Genomic DNA, 24052 nt, shown 5'->3' on the forward strand with positions numbered 1-24052 from the left:
ACTTGACACAAAAAAAAAAAGAAAAAGAAAAAGCTTATCCAGGTTTATGAAGAACATTTTGCCAAGATTCCTAGACTACTCAAGTTTAGAGAAGAGATTAACCCCTGAAACTATTACCTGTTGTAGTTTGCTTCAAGATAATATCATAATTTCACCTTCGGTTACTTAATAAATGTAGAATGGAGCTTATGTGGATGGGTAATGTTGTATACAGGATTGAGAACAATGGATCGGTAGTAGATGTACTTTCATAATTAAGGATCTTCAACATCAGGTACCATACATGTTTAACCTATAGCAGCAGGCTATACTTATGAGCTGATCTGCTCTTTCTCATCAATCTTGCACCAAGATTCTTTGTAACTATTAGTCCTGGAATCAGAGGCAAAGATAACCCTCAAATGAATCGAGCACCTGTAATGCAGGATTTGCTCCCAACTCAGCTCCAAGATGGTGGATCAATACTTTGCAACATCAGTTTAGCGAATTTACAGACATATGCATTACAGAAGTGTCAATGAGACAGCAGCAGAGCGGAGCCGCACACCATCATCATCCCATTTATTCTGGGGTGCCGTAGCTCCAGCAATAATTGCCTAAACATAAAATGGAAAGAAAAGTTTTGAATGCATTCTCATAACGAATGGCATAAAATAAGTTCTGAATGAGTTTTGTGCAACAAGGGATAAAGATTTTCCAGGGATGTTGATGAGTTTGCTTTTGACAAAATTGAACCGCAGAACGAATTCATTCTGTTCCTGTGCAATCGAGGTCATGCAGATCAGAAACACAGTAGAAACTGAAAAGGTGCAACAGGATACAGGCGCACCTTTCCACTATTAACAGCAGCTACTAGTGCAACATGTTGTTCATCTCTACCAAACTCGTAAAAGTAATAATTCCTGAAATAAGTACATGCATAAAAGATTACGTTAGAAATTATATTTACATTCTTGGGAGTTGCAAATGCTAATACTTGCTATTGACATTCTAGCCCTGACAAACCTTGAGATTCACAAATAAGTTCTGTAAATGGGAAAAGAAAGGATTCGCCTATTTATTACTCCGAGTGGCTTACTCTTGATATTCTGGAAACGCAGTTGGTCCTGCTACTATTTCATATAGCTGGATAAAACTGTGTTGCCTTTGGGCCAAGATTACTATCCAAAATTTGCATTATAGTTTGGTTTGATGGCTGGTACAGTGGAAATGGTAATGATATAGCGGATAAACTGCAGCTAATTTCACATAAAGATACCTGTAACCTTCCTCTTCCTTAATTTTGAATGTGCGGGCAGAATACAAAGTCGCGCCACCTGCATATATAATTTGAATAATCAAATTAGAGCAGTGTGAGCGCAAGTTATATGAACAAAACAATGCTAAGGTTTTTCTTAAGGCAAAACAGCATTCATGGCAAAATACCTGGAACAAATATTCGAGCAGCCTGCTTCAGTGAACCAAAATCAGCAATGTCTTTGGCCTGCCCAAAAAATAGAATAAGCACTCTCATAACATGAAAATGAAACAAAAACACTTTCAATATAGTTATGATTCAGGTCCATATATTTTTTTCTTTTCAAGGCAGTAATGTAATGAATACAGTAAAATTCTTTTGGTAAAAAGGACATGCTATTCTAGCTGCTTCGCAATAGGCAAGATGATCTCATGAACCAAAACCACGAACCAAGTAGATGTTCACTGATGGAAGCCTATATCCATTATATATAACCATGAATTCACGGTCATACAACATTAGATCTATCTAATGAGGGAAGTTCTCTCATAAAACCTTCATGGAAGGTAAAAGGAATACTTTTCAGATCTAGAAAGAAACATTAGTGGCAGACTTTTCAGGAATCTTACTTTCAGTTATTCAGCTTAGTAGGAAGGGGAATCCCAGTGAGCATAGTCTTCGACTGATTTGTGAATAACAGGTATGAAGTGCTCGACTGTTAAGGAGAGGCTCGGTGTAATTGAGGCTTATAGGCATTCATGCTAACAATTCGTCATATAGGGTATTTATTTTTGTGGTGAAGAACCTTAAAGAATCATCACATCAACCAGTGAAAACACAGAAACTAAATTAAGAATCTGAAATATGGAAGACGACCTGAGAATGCTCGATCACATAAACTGAAGATATCAGATAAACATTCTCTTTCTAATAGCTGAAGGTTTTGTCAGAAAGTCAAGCAATATGATTTTGGAGCAGCCAATGGTCATGAGGTTGGAGTTTTGACTCTCCCAACCTTTAAAAATTTCACATGCTGGGCCTCATAAATGTACATCTGGTTGATAAATAAAAAGAATTCCTTTATTCTAACAATTTTTAGATGAAGTGTTCATTCAATTGTAAATCACATGGGTTAAGCATATGTAATTTGACCACCATCTCATAAAACTCAAAAGAGAGAAGTAATAACATCGCTAGCAATGTTGCATTAGAACTTTGCAGTTATCATACTCTAATCAGCTTACAAAGGTGTACAGCCAGAAAGAGAAAATATATTACAAATCTTTTATTCTACCAAAAAAGGGTTTGACAAGCACCAACTGCGTGGACTAATAAGGTTGGCATCCCATCCATGGATTTATAAAAAGACATTCCTGCAGCAATAATCTTCGAATTAATGAACAATAATTTCAGCCTCACCTTCGTCTTCTATACAAAATCCAACGTGAATGAGAATAAAAAATGCACTTGGCACCCATTTTCTGAAGTTTTTCATGAATGGAAGTATAATGAGATAAGCTATTAGTTCAAATTAGGAACAATCAGAACACCTTTTAAGAAACATTATTTTGTTGGCAATAGTCTGAAACAAAGAAGCACACTAACTAAAAGTTTTAAACATAGAAGCAAATAGAATTAGTTTGTGTCTTAAGTTTCTGATAGGTCAAAGAAGAAGAACTACATTCACAGACCTCTAAGAATGTGATCTTAAGTTGGTTAGACGGCCGAACGACAACACTTAGAACTTCAGATCTGTATGACATTGAAACCATGTAGACACACTGTCAAGGCTCAGGAATCAAGAAATGCAAATAAAGTTCAAGTATCATCTTCGTTCATGGTACAGCGTGTTGAACAACAACAAATTAATATTGTGAGAGGATAGTAGTTTTTACCCATCAGGAGATGCGAAGCGTGCAGCATAAGTCTTTGGTTTAGCTTTATCTCCATAGAGAGATAATCCAGCATTGTAGTCCTACAAAGTTCAACAAAATTGTCTTTTAATTCAAAGAACTAAAGGTGAGACGTGATTCCAGACATATTATTTCAGATATGCTCCAATAGGATTGAATTTGCTACTTTAATTACGACCAAGGACCAACAGACCCATTTATAACGAGAGATGGATAATATCTATGAGAAACATGAGAAGAGAAGGTCAAAGACCTCGAGAATTACAAAAGAAAAAAAATCAATTCTTGAATCCCAAGAAAAAAATTGATACAGAGGAATATATGCACAAGATGAAACTCTTGAAGTCAGGCACTAGTTGAATTTAGACCATATGCAGATCACTAGTTGAATTTAGAACAAATATTGGCTTATTTAATATTGGAAGTCCTTAAAATCGTGCAAAGTATGGACACAGAATCAGAAACAATCAAAGCATAAAAAAATTTCACTTTCAATGATATGCTTGAAGAAAGCTATAAAAATGTGGAAGCAACAAGAAGAAGCAATGGAATTACAGCACAGACCTCAGGTTCCATGATGTCCTCAAAGTTGGGCGGCACACGAATCGCAAAGCCATCGCCATAGAACTGGAACCAAGACTTGGTATTGGCAATGCCCGAGAGAAAAGACTTTGACGAACTCGATGACGATGATGGTGGTGGGGGTGGGGATATTTCTTCAGCTAGCGCAACAGCAGAAGATAAGGTTACGAGTGAACAAGTTGTAAAAGCTGTGTGGATCAAAGTTCTCCTGGAGACAAGAATCCTAGTAGTATCAAATGAGATGGGTTCAAGGAAGAGGGGGCAGGTGGGCGGTGCGTGAGATTTTGGGATTGTTGGGGGTGGGGTGGAAGAGAGAGAGAGTAGGATTTTGGAGATGGCCATGAGAGAGAGACCTGCTGCTGCAAGTAATTCATGGCTGCTATTTCGTGTGTTAAAAACACTTTTAAAAGATATACTTAAGCCAACTTATTTATTTCTTAGGAATAACGGATGAAAACTTCATATTTATCCTAATTAATTTATTACATGTCAAATAAATTTTTTATTATTAAATCATCTTTTTGCATCTTTACATATTAATGAATGTACGGAGCTATATTTTCATCGTTATAAGATTAATTTAGCAAGAAAAGGTTTATCTGACATACAATAAGTCAGTCCTGGGTAAATATTATTTTTTTGTAAATATCAACAAATTTTGTGAATTTTGACTAACAAAAAGACCTATTTGTTAGATAGAAGCAAACTTTAAGGGTATTAAATATAATTTTTCAAATTACATGTAATTTACATGTAATTTGATCAAATATTAAGAGAATGGCTTATAATTATCCCTATTTGTCAATGTCTGTAATTATCTATACTAATATATACAGTGGTTAATAATACCACCGCACTAATTTTTTGTAAAGTCGAAAATGCCCTTCAACTGATAAAGTAACTAACTTATTCACTTTTCAAATTTTACATTAACTGATAATTTAGTTTTCTTTTCTTTATTTGTTTGTTTTTTTTAAATGAAATGTATTAATTTATATAATTTACTCTTAGAATAAAAAAAATATTTATTATATGTATGCAGAAATAGTGTACACATTAGCTAGTAAATAAAAAAAAGAAGAAGAAGAAGGAGAAATGTGATAGTTAGTCCTTTAGGTTTGTGTTTAAAGTAACTTCAATTCATCATCTTTACTTTATTACACCAACCTCCCTAAATTTTTTATTTTGCTTGAAATTATGAATTTTTTTAATCTAAATCAGATTTATTCAAATTAAATCAATTTTATAGAGTAAGTATAATACACTTGCTATGTATTGGTTAAGTCTAATCAATCACGATTTTGGTTAGAATTTCCGTGCTTAACACTTTTTCAGCAAAAGAATTAATGAAATTTGATTTTTTTTTTTTCATTTCATTTGAAAGACACGTGCATCAAACATAAGTTATCACCAAGTGGATAAAAACAGGGTAAGTTGTCAAAACTTCCTAGATCCGAATCCGGGGTCGGACGGTTTTATTTGGTTTATTTTACTATTATACATTGTGATAATTTATTATATTGATATTATATATTAAAGAAGATTATGAGATATTTTAAACATAAATTACACAGTATCCACAATAACTAGTAAGGATAAAATTGGCAATTAATTGAAAAAAAGAATGGTATTAAGATTTTGGACCAATCTAATTATAGCCCAACGGACACTCTTAACTGAAATAAAATAGGGGAAAAAAGAGATAATTATACATCTCTCCCCCGATGTTTGATAATTACACGTAGAATCTTTTTGATTTGAAAAATTACATCTAACGTTTCTGATGTTTTCTTTTGTTTAACAAATAGGTTACCCGTCAGTCAAAATTCACTAATTTTATTGCTATATTAATAAAAAATATTGATTGACTTGTTATTGAATTATTATAGGTTAAAAAAATATTTTTGTGACTGAACTATCATTATAATGATGAAAATATATCCTCTAACATGCATTAATGTGAAAAGATGTATAAAGGGATTTGGCAATAAAAATATTTATCTGACCTGCAAGAAATTAATAATAAGTCCATCAAAGGTACAAATAAACATTAATCTATTTTTTCTTTAATATCATCAAATTTGGTGAGTTTTGGCTAACGAGTGGACTTATTTGTTAAATAATAGTAAAATTCAGAGATATTAAATGTAAATTTTCAAACTACATAGAGTTTACTTGTAATTATATAAAATTTTAGGAAAAGAAGGTGTAATTATTTAAAAAAAAAGACAAAAGGGTCTTAATCATTATCAGTATTAATTATAGTAAGAAATAGTGTTTTAATGTTAATGACAACAATAATGATGGAGAACAAGTTGCATAAGATGCTGTGGCCATGTCCAAACTATAAACGCATTCATAGTTGAATATTGCAGCCCTGTCTTGTCTTGTGCTTCTAGAAACTACACCTAAACCAAGAAAAATTCAAACTACTACTGCAACTACCACTCACGACAACTTTTCTTACATTTCATTCAATGTTTTGTAATAATTCATTTTTAATAATAAATAAAAAATAATTTAACTGAATCAAGAATTGATATTCTGATCCGAAAAAATACTTTATTTTTTGATGGGTTGTCGCCACCCATTACTACTCGTCTCATTGATTTCCCAGTTTCTTGCAATCTTCGTCTCCTCTTGTTTATTTCTTGATTCAAGAATTATGCCTTTGACCTTTGAATTTTCTCTGTCTTTTCTCAAATATTTTTACGAGAATGCTGATGCATCTTCGTTTTCATATCGCATCAGACCAAGTTACACGCCAGCAAGAAAGAAAATCTGCTTCTCTTCATCGTTTCTGTGCGATCGCTTTGTTTGTTGTGCAATTTCATAGAAGCAAGCGCTTGTGTACCAGCTTGAATCAGTGCTATACTTACCTTAGCTTTACGTAACTGTATTCTTCTGTGTGATCCTTCTTTTGTTGTAATCATCAGGGATTTTTCTTTACTCCTAAAATTTTAGTCATAGAGAATACAAGAATGAGATAGAATTGGTACTCCATTCTAGCCTTTTGTGCTTGTGTTTTAAGTTGGTTCCTGCTTAGTGTGAGTTGACAGTGGTGTAATTTCGTTTTGGCGTGTGATTTTTATTTGAAATTCTAATCTGGGTTGTTCTTGAGTTTGTGATTTTTGGTGGTTTTGGGTGAGATCGGCATCTGGGTTGTGCCTGAATTTCCGAGTTTTGGTGGTTTTGTTGTGGTCTGGTGATATTTGGTTGGGGAGCAGGGTTGTGGTGTTTGTATATGAACGTTGTGGCTTTTGATTGTGAGCTGCTGAAGGGGTCCCTGATCTTGAGATCATGGCCTCACCACGGCCATTGTGCTTGCACCTTGTTAAGGAAGAGCTTCTCCTAGTCTCGTTGATAGTTTGAAACCAATTTGCGCTGGCCTTGAACCTTCTTCTAGGATGGATTCAAATTCCCAGTTTGAAATTAGTGAAAGTGCAAGTCAAGTTCCTGACTTTATACGGAATTCATCGTCCCAGCGAAGTATTTCTCCGGTTCAGTCGATTTGGTCAAAGACCTCTGGTGGGCGCTCTATTAGGGAGGTGAGCTTTAGTGAGCTGGAATCAAAACCTGTGAGGCATGGGTCGAGGGGTGCTGATTCTGAAGGTTTCAGCGCCTCTTATAAAGAGATAAATGATGATGATGCAAGGTTAATCTATATAAATGACCCTGATAGAACAGACGAGAAGTTTGAATTTGCTGGTAACTCGATCAGGACTGGGAAATATTCCATCTTGACATTCTTGCCCCGTAATTTATTTGAACAGTTCCACAGGGTTGCCTATGTATACTTTCTTGTTATTGCTATCCTCAATCAGCTGCCCCAGCTGGCTGTATTTGGTCGGGGAGCTTCCATTATGCCATTGGCCTTTGTGCTGTTAGTCACGGCCATTAAGGATGGATATGAGGACTATAGGCGGCACCGGTCTGACAAGATTGAGAACAGCCGGTTGGCGTGGGTTTTGGTAAATGAGCAGTTTCAACAGATAAGATGGAAGGATATACGTGTTGGTCAGATCATTAAAGTTTCTGCAAATGAAACTCTTCCTTGTGACATGGTGCTGCTCTCTACAAGTGACACCACTGGAGTTGCTTATGTGCAGACTACCAATTTGGACGGTGAATCGAATTTGAAAACTCGATATGCCAAGCAAGAGACACAGACCAAAAATCCAGAGAATGAGAAGATTAGTGGTTTAATCAAGTGTGAGAAACCGAATAGGAACATTTATGGTTTCCAGGCAAATATGGATATTGATAAAAAGCGTATTTCTCTTGGACCTTCTAATATAATTCTTCGTGGTTGTGAGCTGAAGAACACTGAGTGGGCAGTCGGAGTTGCGGTTTATGCGGGCAGGGAGACCAAAGCAATGCTCAACAACTCTGGAGCTCCATCCAAGAGAAGCCATCTCGAGACACGTATGAACCGGGAGATCATTTTCCTCTCAATATTCCTTGTTGCACTGTGTACAATAGTATCCGCTTGTCATGGTGTTTGGTTGAGACGCCACAAAGATGAACTGGATTTGATGCAATTTTATAGGAAAAAGGACTACTCAGAGAATGAAGTTAAAGATTATAATTATTACGGGTGGGGCCTGGAAATATTCTTTGTGTTTCTTATGTCGGTTATTGTTTTCCAGATTATGATTCCCATATCATTATACATATCTATGGAGCTTGTTCGTGTCGGCCAGGCTTTTTTTATGATCCAAGATAACAGGATGTATGATAGAGCCTCAAACTCAAGATTTCAGTGTAGGGCCTTGAATATAAATGAAGATCTGGGACAGATAAAATATGTTTTCTCTGATAAAACTGGTACCCTTACTGAGAACAAGATGGAATTTAAATGCGCAAGCATTGGAGGCATAGACTACAGCAATGCACAGGACAGTACTGAAGATGGACAAATTGGAAACTCAGCTCAAGGTACTCTGTCTGCAATCCCTCTACCCTATCTCTCATTTATGATGTTCCTTGACGAGATTCTTGTCATATTAGCATGTTCTAATTCTACATTCTGAGCATATACTTTATATGTCTTGTTTGGTGTCAGGTGGTGGGCAGGTTTTGAGACCAAGGATGAAGGTTAAGGTTGACCCCGAGCTTCTTGATTTATCGAAAAGAAAACACACGGGTGAAGGCAAACATGTTTGTGATTTTTTCATAGCATTGGCTGCTTGCAACACCATTGTGCCTATAACTGTGGAGACACCAGATCCTGCTGTGAACTTGATAGATTATCAGGGGGAATCTCCAGATGAACAGGCATTAGTCTATGCTGCTGCAGCATATGGTTTTATGCTTATTGAAAGAACTTCAGGTCACATAGTTCTTGACATCCATGGGGAAAGACAAAGGTAACTTCAATTGCTTTCTTCACCTGTTGTGACCATGTTAGTTTGCTCTACTTCCTGGTTCATCCTATAAGGAGCACCGGTTGGTTTTGAGCCACACCATCTGTGGCATATGGTTACATACTTAGTCATACTGTTGGAAACTATGAGTCTTTTAGATTGGAATTCTGCATTTAATATTTGAATTAGCTAAATAAATATTTTTGTCAAACATATGGCAACATATCCAAAAATAGTTTGAATAAAAGGGGAAAAGATGGGATCACCAACAAGTAGCATACTTTCATTGGTTAAATAGTCTACTATGAAAGTTATAGTTGCAGTGGTAAAATGAGCTATACCCTTGTTCTTGTTCCTATTGTTCCCGCTTAAGTCTCTAGAAGAGGGCTTCTACTAATTTATTGAGTACTATAGTTGCCCTTTTTCTTGTTCTATTCTTTTTTTCATTTTTTCTCTTCTGTTGTTTTTGGTTTCCTTTTCTTTCTTTTGCTTCCCAAATGTCTCCAGCAAGTTTTATGTTTTTTTAAGTACCAATTAATGGACAGTGCAGGTTTAACGTCTTGGGTTTGCATGAGTTTGATAGTGACCGGAAGAGGATGTCAGTTATATTAGGATGCCCTGATAAGACAGTAAAGGTTTTCGTAAAAGGGGCTGATACATCCATGTTTAGTGTCATAAATAGATCACTGCACCTGAATATGCTAAACGTAACTGAAACTCATCTTCATACTTACTCCTCAAAGGGCTTGAGAACACTTGTCGTTGGTATGCGGGAGCTGAGTCCATCTGAATTTGAACAGTGGCAATCATCTTATGAGTTGGCAAGTACTGCTTTGATGGGAAGGGCAGCTTTACTTCGTAAAGTTGCAAGCAATATTGAAAATCATCTCACCATATTGGGTGCATCTGGGATAGAAGACAAATTGCAGCAAGGCGTCCCAGAGGCAATTGAGTCTTTAAGAACGGCAGGTATCAAGGTCTGGGTTTTGACTGGGGACAAGCAAGAAACAGCAATTTCAATTGGCTACTCATCTAAGCTCTTAACAAGCAAGATGACCCAAATAGTAATAAACAACAACTCCAAGGACTCGTGTAGGAAGAGTTTACAAGATGCTTTATTAATGTGGAAGAAGCTCACAGCTGACTCTAATGCTACACCTGGAGGTTCTCGAACTGGATTAAATGAAGTTGCCTTAATTATTGATGGAACAAGCCTTGTTTACATCTTGGACACTGACCTTGAAGAACAGGTACGCTGCTGGTCTCTCTCTCTCCTGCAGACAGAGAACTCTTCCACAAACTTTACACGTTTTCTATTAATTCACTGTTGATTTCTTGCAGCTTTTTGAATTAGCAAGCAAATGTGATGTGGTATTGTGTTGTCGGGTGGCGCCATTGCAAAAAGCTGGCATAGTTGCCTTAATTAAAAATAGAACTGATGACATGACCCTTGCCATTGGAGATGGTAAGCATCACGATTTTTGTCTGTTATAGTGAAAGGAGGAAAAATGAAGTTTGCCCAGAAGGAAAAGCGATTAACAGTTTATCACTAGGTTAATTTGTCTGATAAAGTTTAATTTCCTGTATGACTTTCAGGTGCAAATGATGTTTCAATGATTCAAATGGCTGATGTGGGCATAGGTATCAGCGGACAAGAAGGTCGGCAAGCTGTCATGGCATCAGATTTTGCAATGGGTCAATTTAGATTTTTGGTCCCATTGTTATTGGTTCATGGACATTGGAATTATCAGCGGATGAGCTACATGATATTGTACAACTTCTACAGGAATGCCGTTTTCGTTCTTGTTTTGTTCTGGTAAGTATGCTTTGGGTGGTCCATGGAACAAGAACTCTTATTCCTTCATATCTTGTTATAATGATGAAAGAAGGCTGAGACATCAGTTATCTGGATACATGGCTTTTCCTGTGCTCGAATTCAGTTTCTGAACTTGAGCTTGGAAACGGGATTAAGAACCTTAGCGTGAAGATTAGACTCCTTGACAAGAAAGATGTATTTGGTTAAGAGGACTATCCCCTTTGTGATTTTAGAGTATTTTCTTAAACGTCAGACTTCAATTTGAGGATAGTTTCTCCATTTTCAGGAGTTTAGGTTATGGCCCTCTAATCATTATTAAAAACATGCTGCCCTTGGTGGCGATGATGACCGTTATGTCCCAAAGATTAACAAAGGATGCTACTGTTTCAGTTTTTACTGTGAGTAGAAAAATTATAAGTACGTGACATGATTCTGGAAACACTTGCAGGGAGACGTGTGCAGAGATAATTAAAAATGGTCAAAGTAACAACATTTTCAACTCTAATGAAATTAAATACATGGATAAGACAATAATCCAATATGGAAACTATTTGGATTGGATTGTAAATATGAGAAACTTGTGGTAATTTGCCATTTCTGTGTCATCATCTTCTTTCTACAGGTACGTGCTCTTTACAAGCTTCACGTTGACAACGGCCATCACCGATTGGAGTAGCGTACTTTTTTCAGTAATATACACATCGTTTCCTACAATTGTAGTAGGAATTCTTGATAAGGATTTAAGTAGAACTTCTCTGATGGAGCATCCTCAACTTTATGGAGCTGGACAAAGGCAAGAAAGTTACAACAGAAAACTGTTCTGGGTAACAATGTTGGACACATTGTGGCAAAGCATAGCCTCCTTCTTTGTACCTCTCCTTGCTTACTGGGGAAGTGATGTTGACGGTTCAAGCTTAGGAGATCTTTGGACGCTTGCTGTTGTAATAATGGTTAACATACATTTAGCTATGGACGTAATCCGGTGGTATTGGATAACACATGCAGCCATCTGGGGATCTATAATTGCTACTTTTATTTGTGTCATGATTATTGACGTGCTGCCCTTCCTGCCTGGTTACTGGTACGGCTTCTCTACCTAATCAATTATCTTTCTTACTTTATTATTTAAGAAGTCGCATGTTGTTCTTTACTTACTCATGTTTCGTTAGTAAAAGTTCTCCTTTGAGCAATATCGGAGACCTCATGTCTGACATGGCTTTGGTTATATACTAGTTTGCAATCGGCATTATGCATGTCATTTGGTCTTTAGGTTTGGCTTACACAAAGGTATCATCTGTAGAGGATAACTGTAGTTGCTTTAAAGAAAAACTCATTGAATAATAGAGAAAAGAGCAAATGATTTTGCACACACTGGAGTTAGAACGATGAAGTCAACCAAGTTCATATCTCACGCTACCGCCTACCTGAAAATTGCCCTGAGCTTTTGTGGAGAGTTCCAATAGGCATTTTGCTACCGATTTCCCATCCATTTAAACATACCCCATCTCCATTGATATTTCAGAACTCCACAGAAAAATATCGTAACGGAGCTTATCCTTCATTGAAGTATTACTTGACATGACTTCGAGTCTTCATATATTTTCATTTACGTGACAAAGTCTTAAGCCTTAAACGGCTTTGTTTTTTCTGGAAACTGAAACAAAGACTGATCTCAAAGTCAATACTTCTGCAGGGCCTTCTTTCATATTGCCAAGACAGCACTGTTCTGGTTGTGTTTGCTCTGTATCATGATTGGAGCACTCCTTCCTCGTTTTCTCGTAAAAGTTTTCGTGCATTACTATAAACCGACAGACATTCAGATTGCAAGAGAAGCAGAGAAATTCAACACTTCAAGGGCGTCGCAAGGTGCCCAAATAGAGATGAACGAAATTTTTGATCCTCCACGGAGATGACTAAGTTAGCTCCATTTTCCCTTCACGTCTTTACATCTTTTTGTAAAAAAATGTCCATTTGTTTGGTTAAGAAATCTATACGTCTGGGGGCATCCTCGTTTGTGTGTCGGGGCATCCTCGTTTATTACCTCCAAACGGATGGTGGTAGTTAGATTGCATTCTTTCCACTGAGGCTGTAATTGTACATTAGTGATGTTTGCAGCACAGAAAAGCACATATACTTCTTACAGGTTTACATAAATTGGGGAGCGTGAATGGTAAAACACAATTTTAGCTGCTTCTTGATTATTTCCGCAGTTTGAAAAGTATGTAGTTAGCAGCAATGGCTTTTGAGCTACATTGGTGCCAATATGCAGCCAATAGCAATCTGAACATACATTGCACGGACACGGATACACGGACACTTTTTGGGACCAAAATGAGACAGCATCGTGGCAAAAGGCACCAATTTTTGGGAACCAAGTAACAAAAAAGGATTCTTCAAAGAGATCAGATTGGGGGGGAGTGCTTCACAACCAAAACCGAGCGAAGGGTTTCATCTGAGCAACACCGAAAGGCCTTCAGACAAGGAGACTCATGCCCTGTGCCAAAGAAAAGGAGAAGACGACGATGTCGGTCCAACTAAGAGCATGATAGAAATCCTAAGTGGGTGGGCGGAATTTGAATGTAGGTCAGAATGGGGACCTGTACTGGGCCGCCCATGTATTCACGGGCCAACAGAAGATTTTGTTAGCAGCCCACAGGACTAGTAAACGGCTGATATCCAAATCGGTAAATAAGGCCTATATATATATATATATGTTGATAACTGAAAAATATTATTACAATATATTTTGTGGGGCAAATTCATAATTATTTTAACGTGTCCTGTAGCTGCCCACTTGCAGTCGCCTCTCTTTCGTCTCCATTCCTAAGGTGAGGTCAAAATCCGCCCCAATGATTCACGCTTGAATATAGAATCATTGATCTTACTGTATAATTTTTGATTTTAATTTGTAAAGAAAAACTCGAATTAATCAGTCAGTTTTATTGAAGGTTTTGGGGTTAATGGACTGTAGACTTCTTTCTTTCAATCGGGTCAGTGATTTATTTGCTGCCACAAGAATTACTCATCAACAACTACCCTCAAATTCTCGGCGAAGTAAGTTTGGGACTTTAAGTTCGTGGTCGGAAGAATGATTGACATTTTCTTTTCTTTATTTTGTTTGAGCCGTGTTTTTGATCCTTCATGGTTTGGTCTTAGTAGAAGCGCAGAAGGGTGCATTTTCTGCGTCTTGGTGGTTTATATATCCCGCTGGGATGTAGGAATGTGGTGAATTTGGGCTGAGATAGTTGTTTTACTGTGAGGAGGAAGGTGTTATTATCTTTTATGAGTGGATTGTGATAGTACATTAACTTGTTTATGTGAGCTGTGCCTAATGTTAGAGCTAGTAAGTTCAAATCAAACAAGACTAAACTGTGGTGCCATTTTATGAATGCGGCTAACCTTTGCTTGACACCCTTCTAGATTTGCCATCGGTTTCAACTTTTATACGGGTGTAACTGGTTGCTTGGTTGGGAAGATAGATACAGACAATGCAATTATCATTCACTTATTTTCCCCAAAAGTTCTTTCCAAATTCTGGCTTAGTTCAATCAATCAGTTTTTTCAATTTGAGAACCTTTTTTAATGTCATTTTTCTTTTATTTTCTTTCTTCCGGGGTGGGCGCTTGAAATAGCCTATGATTTTGGATTATGGAATGACTCTCTTATATATACGTTAGTCTTCTTTTTTTCCCTCTCTCTTTTCACTTTGTCCTAATTAAAACTAGAAAGGTTGTCACTTATATGTCCAACACTATGATTATAAGATGTTTCCACTGTGTATGCATGGTTTCAGAGAGATGGCATAAGATAATAAAAGATGTACAAATGTCTAGATTTCTATCGCTTGATGAGTGAATTTTGGTGTTTTAACTGTAGAAACTGAGGGTTTTCAGCTGGCTTTGTTTTTTCAGGATAATATCAACTCTTAGAATTGGTTATATATGTGGCTCTGGTGGAACTTATGCTTCTCTTGTTACATCTGTTCATGTTTTTATATTATGATATTACTAAAAGAAGAATACCATCTTGTATTTAATGAATTTAGTTTTAGTTCCTCTTGCTTATCTTATGTCTTGTTATTTATTATAGGATCATTTCTCTGCAGTCCAAATTGTTCAATGAAGTCCTATAAGCTGTCAGATCTTACTAGTACTGAGGTTGAGAGCCTCAAAGCTCGTCCTCGAATTGATTTTTCATCTATTTTCAATGTGGTGAGCCTGGATCTGCCTAGAAACTTATTGAGATATCTTCTCTGTTCTCTGGACTTGTGAAGCGAATTGATTATTATATCATGGCAAACTTTGGAGTTATTGGACATTGACTTTATAAGCAACAACGTGTGCTCAGGTTCAGCCAATTGTTGATGACATTCGGAGTAGAGGTGATGCTGCTGTTAAGGAGTAGGCATTTCTTTACCCTTTCATTCTGATTCAATATCATTTTTTTGTGCCTGAGAAGCGTGGATAAGTGTTATACCATCATAAAAGTCTATATCAAAGTATTATTATTGTTTAATCAACAGCTAACAGAATTTATGAAAGTGGTAGAAAAGATTTGTGCCGCTGGAAAAGTACATAAAAGCAATTGGAGTCTAAGATTTGAATTAGGTTAAGAAAGGAAATATTCTTAAGGTCCAGCAAGAATGCAGTTTTTTGATTATGCTTGTCTTTTTATGGAGCCAAGGGCTGGTTAGGTCTAGTAAATCAGGATGTGTCAAGTTGTCAAGAGTTGGATCAATTTCTGATACAGTTATGAAATTCTGAATATAAGAACAGGAAAGGTTTTGAAAAACCAACCTGTTAACTTGGGTATTATTCTTGTACACAGTTGCATCAAAGTGGGTGTTGTCTTAACTTGCAAGAGCTTATTTTAGGTTACTTCCGGATTTTATCAATCTAAAAGGAGTGATAAATAATGTTAATGCCAAGTATCTCCTGAATTTACTTGGACAAAGGACCAAATTTGGCCTTAAAGTTTGGGTTGTTTTTGAAGTCCCAAATGAGCTCTGGCATCATGGTTGAACGAATATCACATAAAACCATGTTGGCCTGAAATTGGTATGGTGTTCTTGCACTTGTTTGGTTCTCTTCTTAATTGCTATGGTGTGATTAATGTGATATATTCTTGGCTTTTGTTTCTGGGAACAGCTATACTATGCGGTTTGACAAAGTTGAGCTAGACATCATAGTTGAGAATGTCAATGATCTGCCAGATCCAGTGGTATATTCTCATAGAAAATGTCATTTATTTGTGTGATTGTATTGGATCATGTTGCTTGTATTTGTTGCCAAGTGTGAAAAGATTTACTTTCTGTCTTCTGACCATAGAATTCTAACTAGGTTTTATTGCATGATTAGCTCGATCCAGCTGTTCAAAAAGCATTTGATGTGGCTTACGATAACATTTTCGCTTTTCACTTTGCGCAAAAGCCAGTTGAGAAAATTGTTGAGAACATGGAGGTAAGCAGTGGCATGGAATTGTAGTTTCCAAATCCAGCTTACCTGATTCATTTTGACTGACCCCCGTGTTGAATTTTCCAGGGTGTTAGATGTAAAAGAGTGGCACGAAGTATTTCATCTGTGGGTCTTTATGTTCCTGGTGGCACTGCTGTATTACCTTCAACTGCTCTGATGCTTTCAGTTGTACGGTGACTTAATCAACTACATCTGTTGTTTTTTTAGATAATGGAACCGTGACTAAAAAATTCACCTTATTCACTGATATGGGTTTTCCTAAATCAGCCTGCCCAGATTGCTGGCTGCAAAACGATTGTACTTGCTACTCCCCCTGCTGAAGATGGCAGCATTTGTAAGGTAGCTGTTTTCATCATGACACAGTACAATATTATTGGTATGTGGCTCACCTTCCACTATCTGATTGTAGGAGGTCCTTTATTGTGCTAAGAAAGCTGGTGTGACTCACATCCTTAAAGCTGGAGGTGCTCAGGTCAGAAATGCAGTATACTCTCCTTATATATTTTGTCTGTGAGGGTACTCTAAATGTTACTAAATTTGACTCATCATTTTCAGGCGATTTCGGCTATGGCATGGGGAACTGAATCCTGCCCTAAGGTATGATCTCTACATCATTGTGAACTTACCATAGCCATATCATTTGATAGCAACCGAGGCTCTGTTTTAGTAGGTAGGAACATAAGTTTTCCTGTGACCTCTTATATTATGAACTTGATTTGTATAATGCCATACTTTTTTTACTATCTCTGCCGATTTTGTGTTGCTGGTACTGCAGGTTGAGAAGATATATGGGCCTGGAAATCAGTATGTCACTGCCGCAAAAATGATTCTCCAGGTATTTTTCACCGTATAAAATATTATGGGTAAATTGCATTTTGTCATCCGAACTATGCCCGTTTTTACACTTCACCATCGAAACTTTTTTTTGTGTCAACTTACCATATCAATTTTGCGAAATTTTTCTTTGCCATATATTATCGTCTTTTTATGGATTTTTTTCGGAAAAACATCAAATGCTGTCCATATGTGAAAATTTCACATCACATAACTCTTAACCATCACATGTGCACTACATATGATGTTTTTCGACAAAAAACTTGGTTAAAAAACAGATATAAATGGCAAAGTGTAAAATTTTGTAAAGTTGAGTAGTAAGTTGACACAAAAAAAAAAGTTTAAATGCCAAAGTGTAAAAACAGTCATAGTTTGGATGGCAAAATGTAATCAACCCAATTATTATTGATTGAACCTATGTTTTTGTTATGCCTTACTATGTGTTGCTAAATTGTTACCTTTTCTCAATAGAACAGTGAAGCTATGATTTCAATAGACATGCCCGCTGGACCATCAGAAGTGCTTGTCATAGCTGATAAGCATGCCAACCCTGTTCATATAGCAGCAGATTTGCTTTCACAGGTGTCTGCTCCTTTTGGAATCCCTGCTACCTTTTTATATGTTATTTATTTATCATATGTAATTGTTGTATTTTCCATTGTTTATGAAATAAGGGTAGAAACTCCCTTTATCTAGAAAAAAGAGTTTCAGATATATGGGAGAAGTTGATTGAAGCATAAGATAACCCCAGGTGGCAAGTTACACAGACACACAGTTCTACCAATAGTTGGACTATAGAGAAAGCAAAACCAAATCTTTGTCATTTTAATTTAGGGTAAATTAGAAGGACTTCCCCTCACGTTTGGCATAATTACAAATACCCCCTCGTTGTTTGAAAAATTACAATTACCCCCCTAATGTTTGATGAAATTATGTAATCCTTGGATGGAGGTATGAAATTGTCAACTTTGCCCTTACTGTATTTTTATTTTTTTTTAAAAACTTAATAATTTATTAAAAAATATCAGACGGGGTGTATGGAAAAATTTTAAAAATTATAAAAAATTATCCACTTAATCCATAAAAAATTAAAAAATTTTAAAAAAAATAAATAAAATTATAATTTTTAATCCACAAGGGCATTTTGGTCCCTTCACCATAAAAAATAGATGAAAACCTAATAAATTGGGTTAATTGTTAGACAACTATTAAAATTAGGGGAATATTGGTAATTTTTCAAATAACGAGGGGGTATTCGTAATTATGCTAAACCTCATGGGAGGTGGTTGTAATTTACCCTTTAATTTATGGTGTGGTTGTCAACTGCCAACTTATGTAAGCTTTATGTAACTTGCTTTCTGTTATGCTGTTCTGTTTCTTGTCTGATAGTGCAAAAGATTATGTTCTCCATTTCAGGCTGAGCATGGCCCTGATAGCCAAGTTGTTCTTGTGGTTGCTGGAGAGGGTGTGAATATAACTGCAATTGAGGATGAAATCAGCAAGCAGTGCAATAGCCTTCCTCGGGGAAGCTTTGCTTCAAAAGCACTAAGTCACAGCTTTACTGTTTATGCACGTGATATGCTTGAGGTTCGCATATTTGTTCAGTATCAAATTTGCACAGAATAATATGAAAATGTTATGTTTCCAAGGAAGATATTTTTTTGCAGGCTTCTGTCTGTGCCTGGGGCTATTTGTTTGGCATGATTTACAGTTTCACAGACTAAAAGGTTAAATGTTTTTGGTCTCTGTCCCAAGAACATACATTTGGAGTCATGGATATAGTCTGTCTATTTCATAAATCTAAATGAAATTGTCAAAATCTCTAATTTCCCATGTGTCATCCTTTGCCTTTGATGAGTGACACTGAGCCTATTAATATATAGATGGTGGTGACATCATAGTCTTAGGTGGCTCAGAGCCTCAGAGACCTGATACAGTTGTGAGTTTTCGGTGCTATTAAACAAATTAGCCCCATATCTTATTAAATCAAATTGTCAAGATCTCTAATTTTCCACATGATTGCCATCCTTTGCCTCTGATGACCAACAGCGAACTCTTCTACCATGTACGCACTGTTGACATCATTATGTTAGGTGGCTAAGAGACCTATCCACCTTTCTTTTGAAACTTGTTGCATTGACACGATTGGGATAAGTTTGAGTGGAGGTGTCTGTACATGGTGAGAGTTTGCTGGCGCAATCAATCAGGGTATGTCTTTAATAATGTGGCTTATGGTGGCTGTCACATGAAGGTGGTAATATTAGTATTAATGGCAGATCCAGGATACTGTTGGGTGGAGGGGTCCTGGGTAGCAGGAATGGGTTATTTTAGAATATCTCTTTGTGCTTTTTGGGTTAACAAATGGTTGTAAGCAGGGAGGTTAAATGACTCATGTAAATCCATTTAAATTAATAGTGCACCGTAACCCACTGATTGCCGTTGGTTTAAACCGTTTATTATTGGTGGATTCTTGCCCCCTTTTGTTGACATGTCTTTATAATTTGTCCTTCTTAACTTCTTGTTACATCTCTTATCTAATAACATGAAAATATAGCTGTCTGTGTAAGCTGGGATATGAGATGGCACTGATGTGGTGCTGAAAATTAGAGTGGCTGCCTCTTGTCTAAAATTGTTTATTGGTGGAAGCAACACCTGTGAAAATATAATTTTCCAGGTAGTCTTGTGGCAGACAAGGGTGGCTATCAGGGATGCTTGACCAAATTGCCCGTTCTAGTACCATAATTCAGATGCATAACCACATAGTTGATTCTTGCTCACAAGTAGCCAAATCAATATATAAAGGAAAGAAATTTACACCTTACAATCTAGTCAATATCATTTATAAGAATAATGCAGCTTCAAGGGATACCATTTACTTTAACTGCTGGTATGAAGTCCATTTGTAATCTATACATAGTAATAGTGTTAAACTTCTATGCTTTTGTGCTGTATTAAAAGGTTTATTTTGGTGTAGATTTTAATAATTGATATAATACGTACAGGTGAAGTAGTTTGAAAACATTGCAAATAGAATATGACTTGCAGTGATCATCATTTTTGTGTTTCAGATAGCCAAATTCATATAGAGATCACAGTTTTATTTGTACTGGTGGATCATGATTTATGTATGAGTCCATTGTCACCGATATGAGAGCCAATATTATAAAAACTGGTGAGAATTAAGTGTTGGTGTGGGGGAGATTTGATCTTTTAACTAAAGTACTATGGGGTTGTTTTCACTTTGCAATTTGAATTACAACAGAGTGGGAAGGTGGAGTGTGATTGTTTTGCTGCCTATTCATCAAATGCAACTCATGAGTATTTAAAGGGCTAAAGTGGTTGACAACTGCAAGAATTTGTAGGACATGCATGGACGATGCTGTGTTGATTTCTTGCTTGATTATTTGTTCTCTTTACATTTTCCCAAAATTACACCCATCTTTGGAATTTGCAGGCTATTAGTTTTTCCAACTTGTATGCACCTGAACATTTAATAATCAATGTTAAAGATGCTGAGAAGTGGGAACCTTTCGTTGAGAATGCAGGTAATGATTATGCATGTGCTTTGTACTTCTGGGCCTTGCTCATTGATATCCTTTCGACTTGCATAATATTTGTGCATCTTATTTGCTGGTATAGCTGCAAATCGTCACCCTATCTAAGTGAAGGCACATCTTATAAGGTTAATGGCAAACTTCAGTACATCAACTTGCATTCACTGAGTCATAGTCAAAGTGGTTTATCCATTTTCCCTTACAAGTGTTCTTTGTCCTTTGCCAATTGAATTAATGTACCTTTATGAAGTTCACATGAATTAACATGTGGAACCTGGCTGTAGTTATTCACATCCTTAAGTCACTTTTGGCAGGTGGACATGCATGTGCAAATAAAATTTTACAATTAGGAACTACATCAAATTATTTCATAACTTTTACAATGTTTGATGTTGACCAATTTTTCTGCTTACCATGATATTTTTGTTACATTGTGCATTTCTATTTAGTGGTTGCAAGTGCTTCAACATGATATTTTCTCGGGCTTATATATCCTGATGAAATCATTAGACATGTAAATGCTATTGCCACTTAATTGATATGCAAACTTTTGATGATAGCATTTTGGCTTAAATTACATGCAGGCTCTGTATTTTTGGGTCAGTGGACACCTGAGAGTGTAGGAGATTATGCAAGTGGCACCAATCATGTTCTTCCAACTTATGGTTACGCAAGAATGTATGGTGGAGTGTCTTTAGATTCCTTCTTGAAGTATATCACAGTTCAGTCGTTGACTGAAGAAGGATTGAGGAATCTTGGGCCGTACGTAGCGACTATGGCTGAAGTTGAGGGTCTGGACGCCCACAAGAGAGCTGTAACTCTCAGACTGCAGGACATTGAAGCTGGACAAGTATCCAATCTGAGATAAGTATGGACCCGTCTTGATTCTTCTATCTCTTTGTCGAACAAGAACCCCTTAAATGATTGTCCAATTTGTTGCTTTTCTAAGGGTTGCTGTTGTACAACTTTGATCTTGAGACTGGACTGCGATTGGGTACTTGAGCTTTATGACCTTTATTTATAATTCAACATGAAACAAATTGTGGACAATTTTCACGAATATTGCCTTAATCTTAAGGGTCCAAAGTATTAGAAAATCATGTGATTTGCTGTTGCCAACTTGAACAGAGGCATAAAAGGGCTGATATTTTTCTCACCCAACATGCCTACGTCCTTACGTGAAGTTGTCAATAATTGGTTCTTGAAGTATGGTTGGGTTTATTATGCATAGGCACAAACCTTCACTGAGAAGTTGCCAATCTCGGTAGATTATAGATACTGTACTTAGTTTGTCATAAAAGCCGTGAAAATTAGTTGCAGATACTGTTGAAGTTGAAGTTGCTAACTGTGTGGGAAAACCTTTCAGATTATCACTCTAAATAAAAGTTGCCTATAATCATCAGAAACTCAACACAGCATTACTCCTTTACATACACTTATGCCCGTAACAATTACAAAATGCTTGTGGAACAGGCTTCTGCTTATCTTCAAGCTGGATTGTGTTGACATCTGTCAAAAGCCATCACTTTGGCCCGGCACTGACGGCAACAAAAAGCTTGATCACTGCAGAAAAAGCAGTCTTGGCTAATTATGTGGGATTGTTGTTGTTTAGATAATACAGTAACACACTTGTTCATTTTATGCAGAACTAGAAGATTTATGAGAGTTTATGCTCAAACCCAGGTTCTAGTAACTGCGTTGTATCAGGAAAAAATGGAAAAAACAATAATAATTAATCATAGGTTGTATTTAAGAATTGCAAGGCTAGTAATACCTACTTATACATGTAAACTTTTTGATTGCCATGCATTCGATCCTTGCACTCTGCACACTGAAGAATATAGTTTCCACTCTCCCCTTCATACTTGTGCATGGATCGATCCTCTTTTCCCTCCTCAAGTGGAGGCGAATTCGATATAGAAACACACTTTTCAAGCATCTCAGGTGGCTTAGAACAATTCATGCTGGATGAATTGGTTGATGTTTTAGTTTGCAGTAGAAGAAAGTTCTGAATATATTAGAGATATGAACTTTAGGGAAAGAAGTTCTGTTCAGAAACTTGCAGAGAAAGAGAGAGAGAAGGATTATGTTGAAGGAGAAGGAATGAGGTAATGGCCGGAAGCATATATTTTGTGATGGATTTTATAATACAGTTCGGATTTTTTCATTTTTATTTTTTGGGTTTATTTTTGGGTTTGTTAATGAACTGAAGAAGAACAAAGGTGGCTTGAGAATCTTTTGATTTTGTTTTCAGTAGGCCGTTGAATGGTGCATATTTGGAAAGTTTCTGTATCTCTTTTTCTTGTTCTTCTCATTGAATGTTTTTGTTAAAAATGGCAAGAGATTGCTTTTGGAATGATTTGATTTCCTTTTATATGGGTGTTCCGTATTCTTCCTGGATTCCACTTTGGAAATCTCTCATACAATCAATACACATCTAGGTCTTAGGAGTTTAGATATATTAGAAAAATTCTCATACAATTTGCTTGATTCATCAACTTCATTCCCAAAAGGAAATTGCTAAACCTCATCCTGTTAGTTCTTAATACTACCCTTTACAATAATTTTATAAAGCAACTTTTCGAAAATTCAAAGTTTCCTTTGCATATTTCAATATTCTCTCCTATTTTTTTTTTTTAAAATAGACACATGATATACTACATTGTTCATCCCTCAAGTTGCAAGCATAGTTTAAAAAGAAGTTAAACTAAGGGTTATTTGCACCATGCTTTCCTGTTATTATAAGAATTATAACTTGTGTTTTTTTTTAATAATCAAAATTACATTAGTTTTCTTATTAATTTTGTACCCATTACGAATTGGGCTGTAGTCAAATAACTCTGATGCTAGCCAAGCTATATTATGTAGAATTCCTATCAATCTTTATGGTATGATATTTGTAATTTTTGCAAACCAAAATAACAATGAGGATGAATTTATAAGTTTTTGATGACCAAAAATGATGGTGATCTTTAACACACGTAGACCTAGTTTGACTATACATATGTTTTTAGTAACTTCACACGCCTGCCCTGCCTCCTTTTTGGCATTGCAATGTGATAGCAGCGCATGATCCGCCGTATGATAGTGCCACTGCCAGATAATCTCATCCTAAGTATTTGCACTACATGTAGCAGAATCAATGCAATCTACATCGGCGACAGGACCTGTAAACAGTTAATTCCAACGCCCACATCATCATGGCATCCACCTTTACGTTCTTGCCCACTATTCATGGCCTGGTAAGTACCTTAGGTTGGTTGACGCCATCCATCT

The 24052-nt window shown here is 36.4% G+C and overlaps 3 protein-coding genes across 7 annotated transcripts; 2 read left to right on the forward strand and 1 right to left on the reverse strand.

Annotated features, from left to right (window-relative positions):
• Positions 1 to 141: 141 nt before the first annotated feature.
• Positions 142 to 4117, reverse strand: LOC105162417 (tagatose-6-phosphate ketose/aldose isomerase, putative (Mog1/PsbP/DUF1795-like photosystem II reaction center PsbP family protein)). Of its 3 annotated transcripts, none has more exons than XM_011080411.3 (7): positions 3715 to 4117; positions 3133 to 3212; positions 2929 to 2989; positions 1426 to 1483; positions 1259 to 1316; positions 830 to 902; positions 142 to 596 (listed from the first exon to the last, which is right to left on the reverse strand). In XM_011080411.3, the coding sequence occupies exons 1-7, from the start codon at positions 4072 to 4074 to the stop codon at positions 504 to 506; spliced, it is 783 nt and encodes a 260-aa protein (XP_011078713.1). In that variant the 5' UTR covers positions 4075 to 4117; the 3' UTR covers positions 142 to 503. The 3 variants fall into 3 exon arrangements, with proteins under 3 accessions (XP_011078713.1, XP_088734673.1, XP_088734669.1); XM_088878547.1 differs by having other exon boundaries at positions 142 to 752; XM_088878543.1 differs by having other exon boundaries at positions 142 to 758.
• A 2090-nt stretch (positions 4118 to 6207) lies between these two features.
• Positions 6208 to 13115, forward strand: LOC105162414 (phospholipid-transporting ATPase 1). The gene is made up of 7 exons (XM_088882419.1): positions 6208 to 8670; positions 8798 to 9101; positions 9649 to 10348; positions 10440 to 10563; positions 10695 to 10914; positions 11537 to 11995; positions 12608 to 13115. The coding sequence occupies exons 1-7, from the start codon at positions 7140 to 7142 to the stop codon at positions 12825 to 12827; spliced, it is 3558 nt and encodes a 1185-aa protein (XP_088738545.1). The 5' UTR covers positions 6208 to 7139; the 3' UTR covers positions 12828 to 13115.
• A 156-nt stretch (positions 13116 to 13271) lies between these two features.
• HDH (histidinol dehydrogenase) lies at positions 13272 to 22585 on the forward strand. 3 transcript variants are annotated; one of them, XM_020693864.2, is made up of 17 exons: positions 13272 to 13598; positions 13701 to 13742; positions 13863 to 13968; positions 15004 to 15125; positions 15262 to 15314; positions 16062 to 16134; positions 16272 to 16373; positions 16455 to 16556; positions 16656 to 16727; positions 16798 to 16860; positions 16944 to 16985; positions 17164 to 17223; positions 17694 to 17804; positions 18639 to 18809; positions 20677 to 20767; positions 21361 to 21644; positions 22250 to 22585. In XM_020693864.2, the coding sequence occupies exons 3-16, from the start codon at positions 13875 to 13877 to the stop codon at positions 21642 to 21644; spliced, it is 1440 nt and encodes a 479-aa protein (XP_020549523.1). In that variant the 5' UTR covers positions 13272 to 13598; positions 13701 to 13742; positions 13863 to 13874; the 3' UTR covers positions 22250 to 22585. The 3 variants fall into 3 exon arrangements, with proteins under 3 accessions (XP_020549523.1, XP_011078712.1, XP_088738555.1); XM_011080410.3 differs by lacking the exons at positions 13272 to 13598; positions 13863 to 13968 and having other exon boundaries at positions 13653 to 13742; XM_088882429.1 differs by lacking the exons at positions 13272 to 13598; positions 13701 to 13742 and having other exon boundaries at positions 15020 to 15125.
• The last annotated feature ends 1467 nt before the right edge of the window (positions 22586 to 24052 follow it).

This window comes from Sesamum indicum, linkage group LG1, assembly GCF_026168435.1.
Source record: "Sesamum indicum cultivar Baizhima isolate 11 linkage group LG1, ASM2616843v1, whole genome shotgun sequence".
Classification (NCBI taxonomy): Eukaryota; Viridiplantae; Streptophyta; class Magnoliopsida; order Lamiales; family Pedaliaceae; genus Sesamum; species Sesamum indicum.

Coding starts and splice junctions, on each gene's coding strand:
- LOC105162414 (XM_088882419.1), top strand. CDS start 7,140: ATGGATTCAAATTCCCAGTTTGAAATTAGTGAAAGTGCAAGTCAAGTT. Junction 8,671..8,797: donor AATTGGAAACTCAGCTCAAG/GTACTCTGTCTG, acceptor GTTTGGTGTCAG/GTGGTGGGCAGGTTTTGAGA. Junction 10,349..10,439: donor ACACTGACCTTGAAGAACAG/GTACGCTGCTGG, acceptor GATTTCTTGCAG/CTTTTTGAATTAGCAAGCAA.
- HDH (XM_020693864.2), top strand. CDS start 13,875: ATGGACTGTAGACTTCTTTCTTTCAATCGGGTCAGTGATTTATTTGCT. Junction 15,126..15,261: donor TTTCATCTATTTTCAATGTG/GTGAGCCTGGAT, acceptor ACGTGTGCTCAG/GTTCAGCCAATTGTTGATGA. Junction 17,805..18,638: donor CAGCAGATTTGCTTTCACAG/GTGTCTGCTCCT, acceptor TCTCCATTTCAG/GCTGAGCATGGCCCTGATAG.
- LOC105162417 (XM_088878543.1), bottom strand. CDS start 4,074: ATGGCCATCTCCAAAATCCTACTCTCTCTCTCTTCCACCCCACCCCCA. Junction 3,213..3,714: donor AGGACATCATGGAACCTGAG/GTCTGTGCTGTA, acceptor TGAACTTTGTAG/GACTACAATGCTGGATTATC. Junction 1,317..1,425: donor TGCTCGAATATTTGTTCCAG/GTATTTTGCCAT, acceptor TTATATATGCAG/GTGGCGCGACTTTGTATTCT.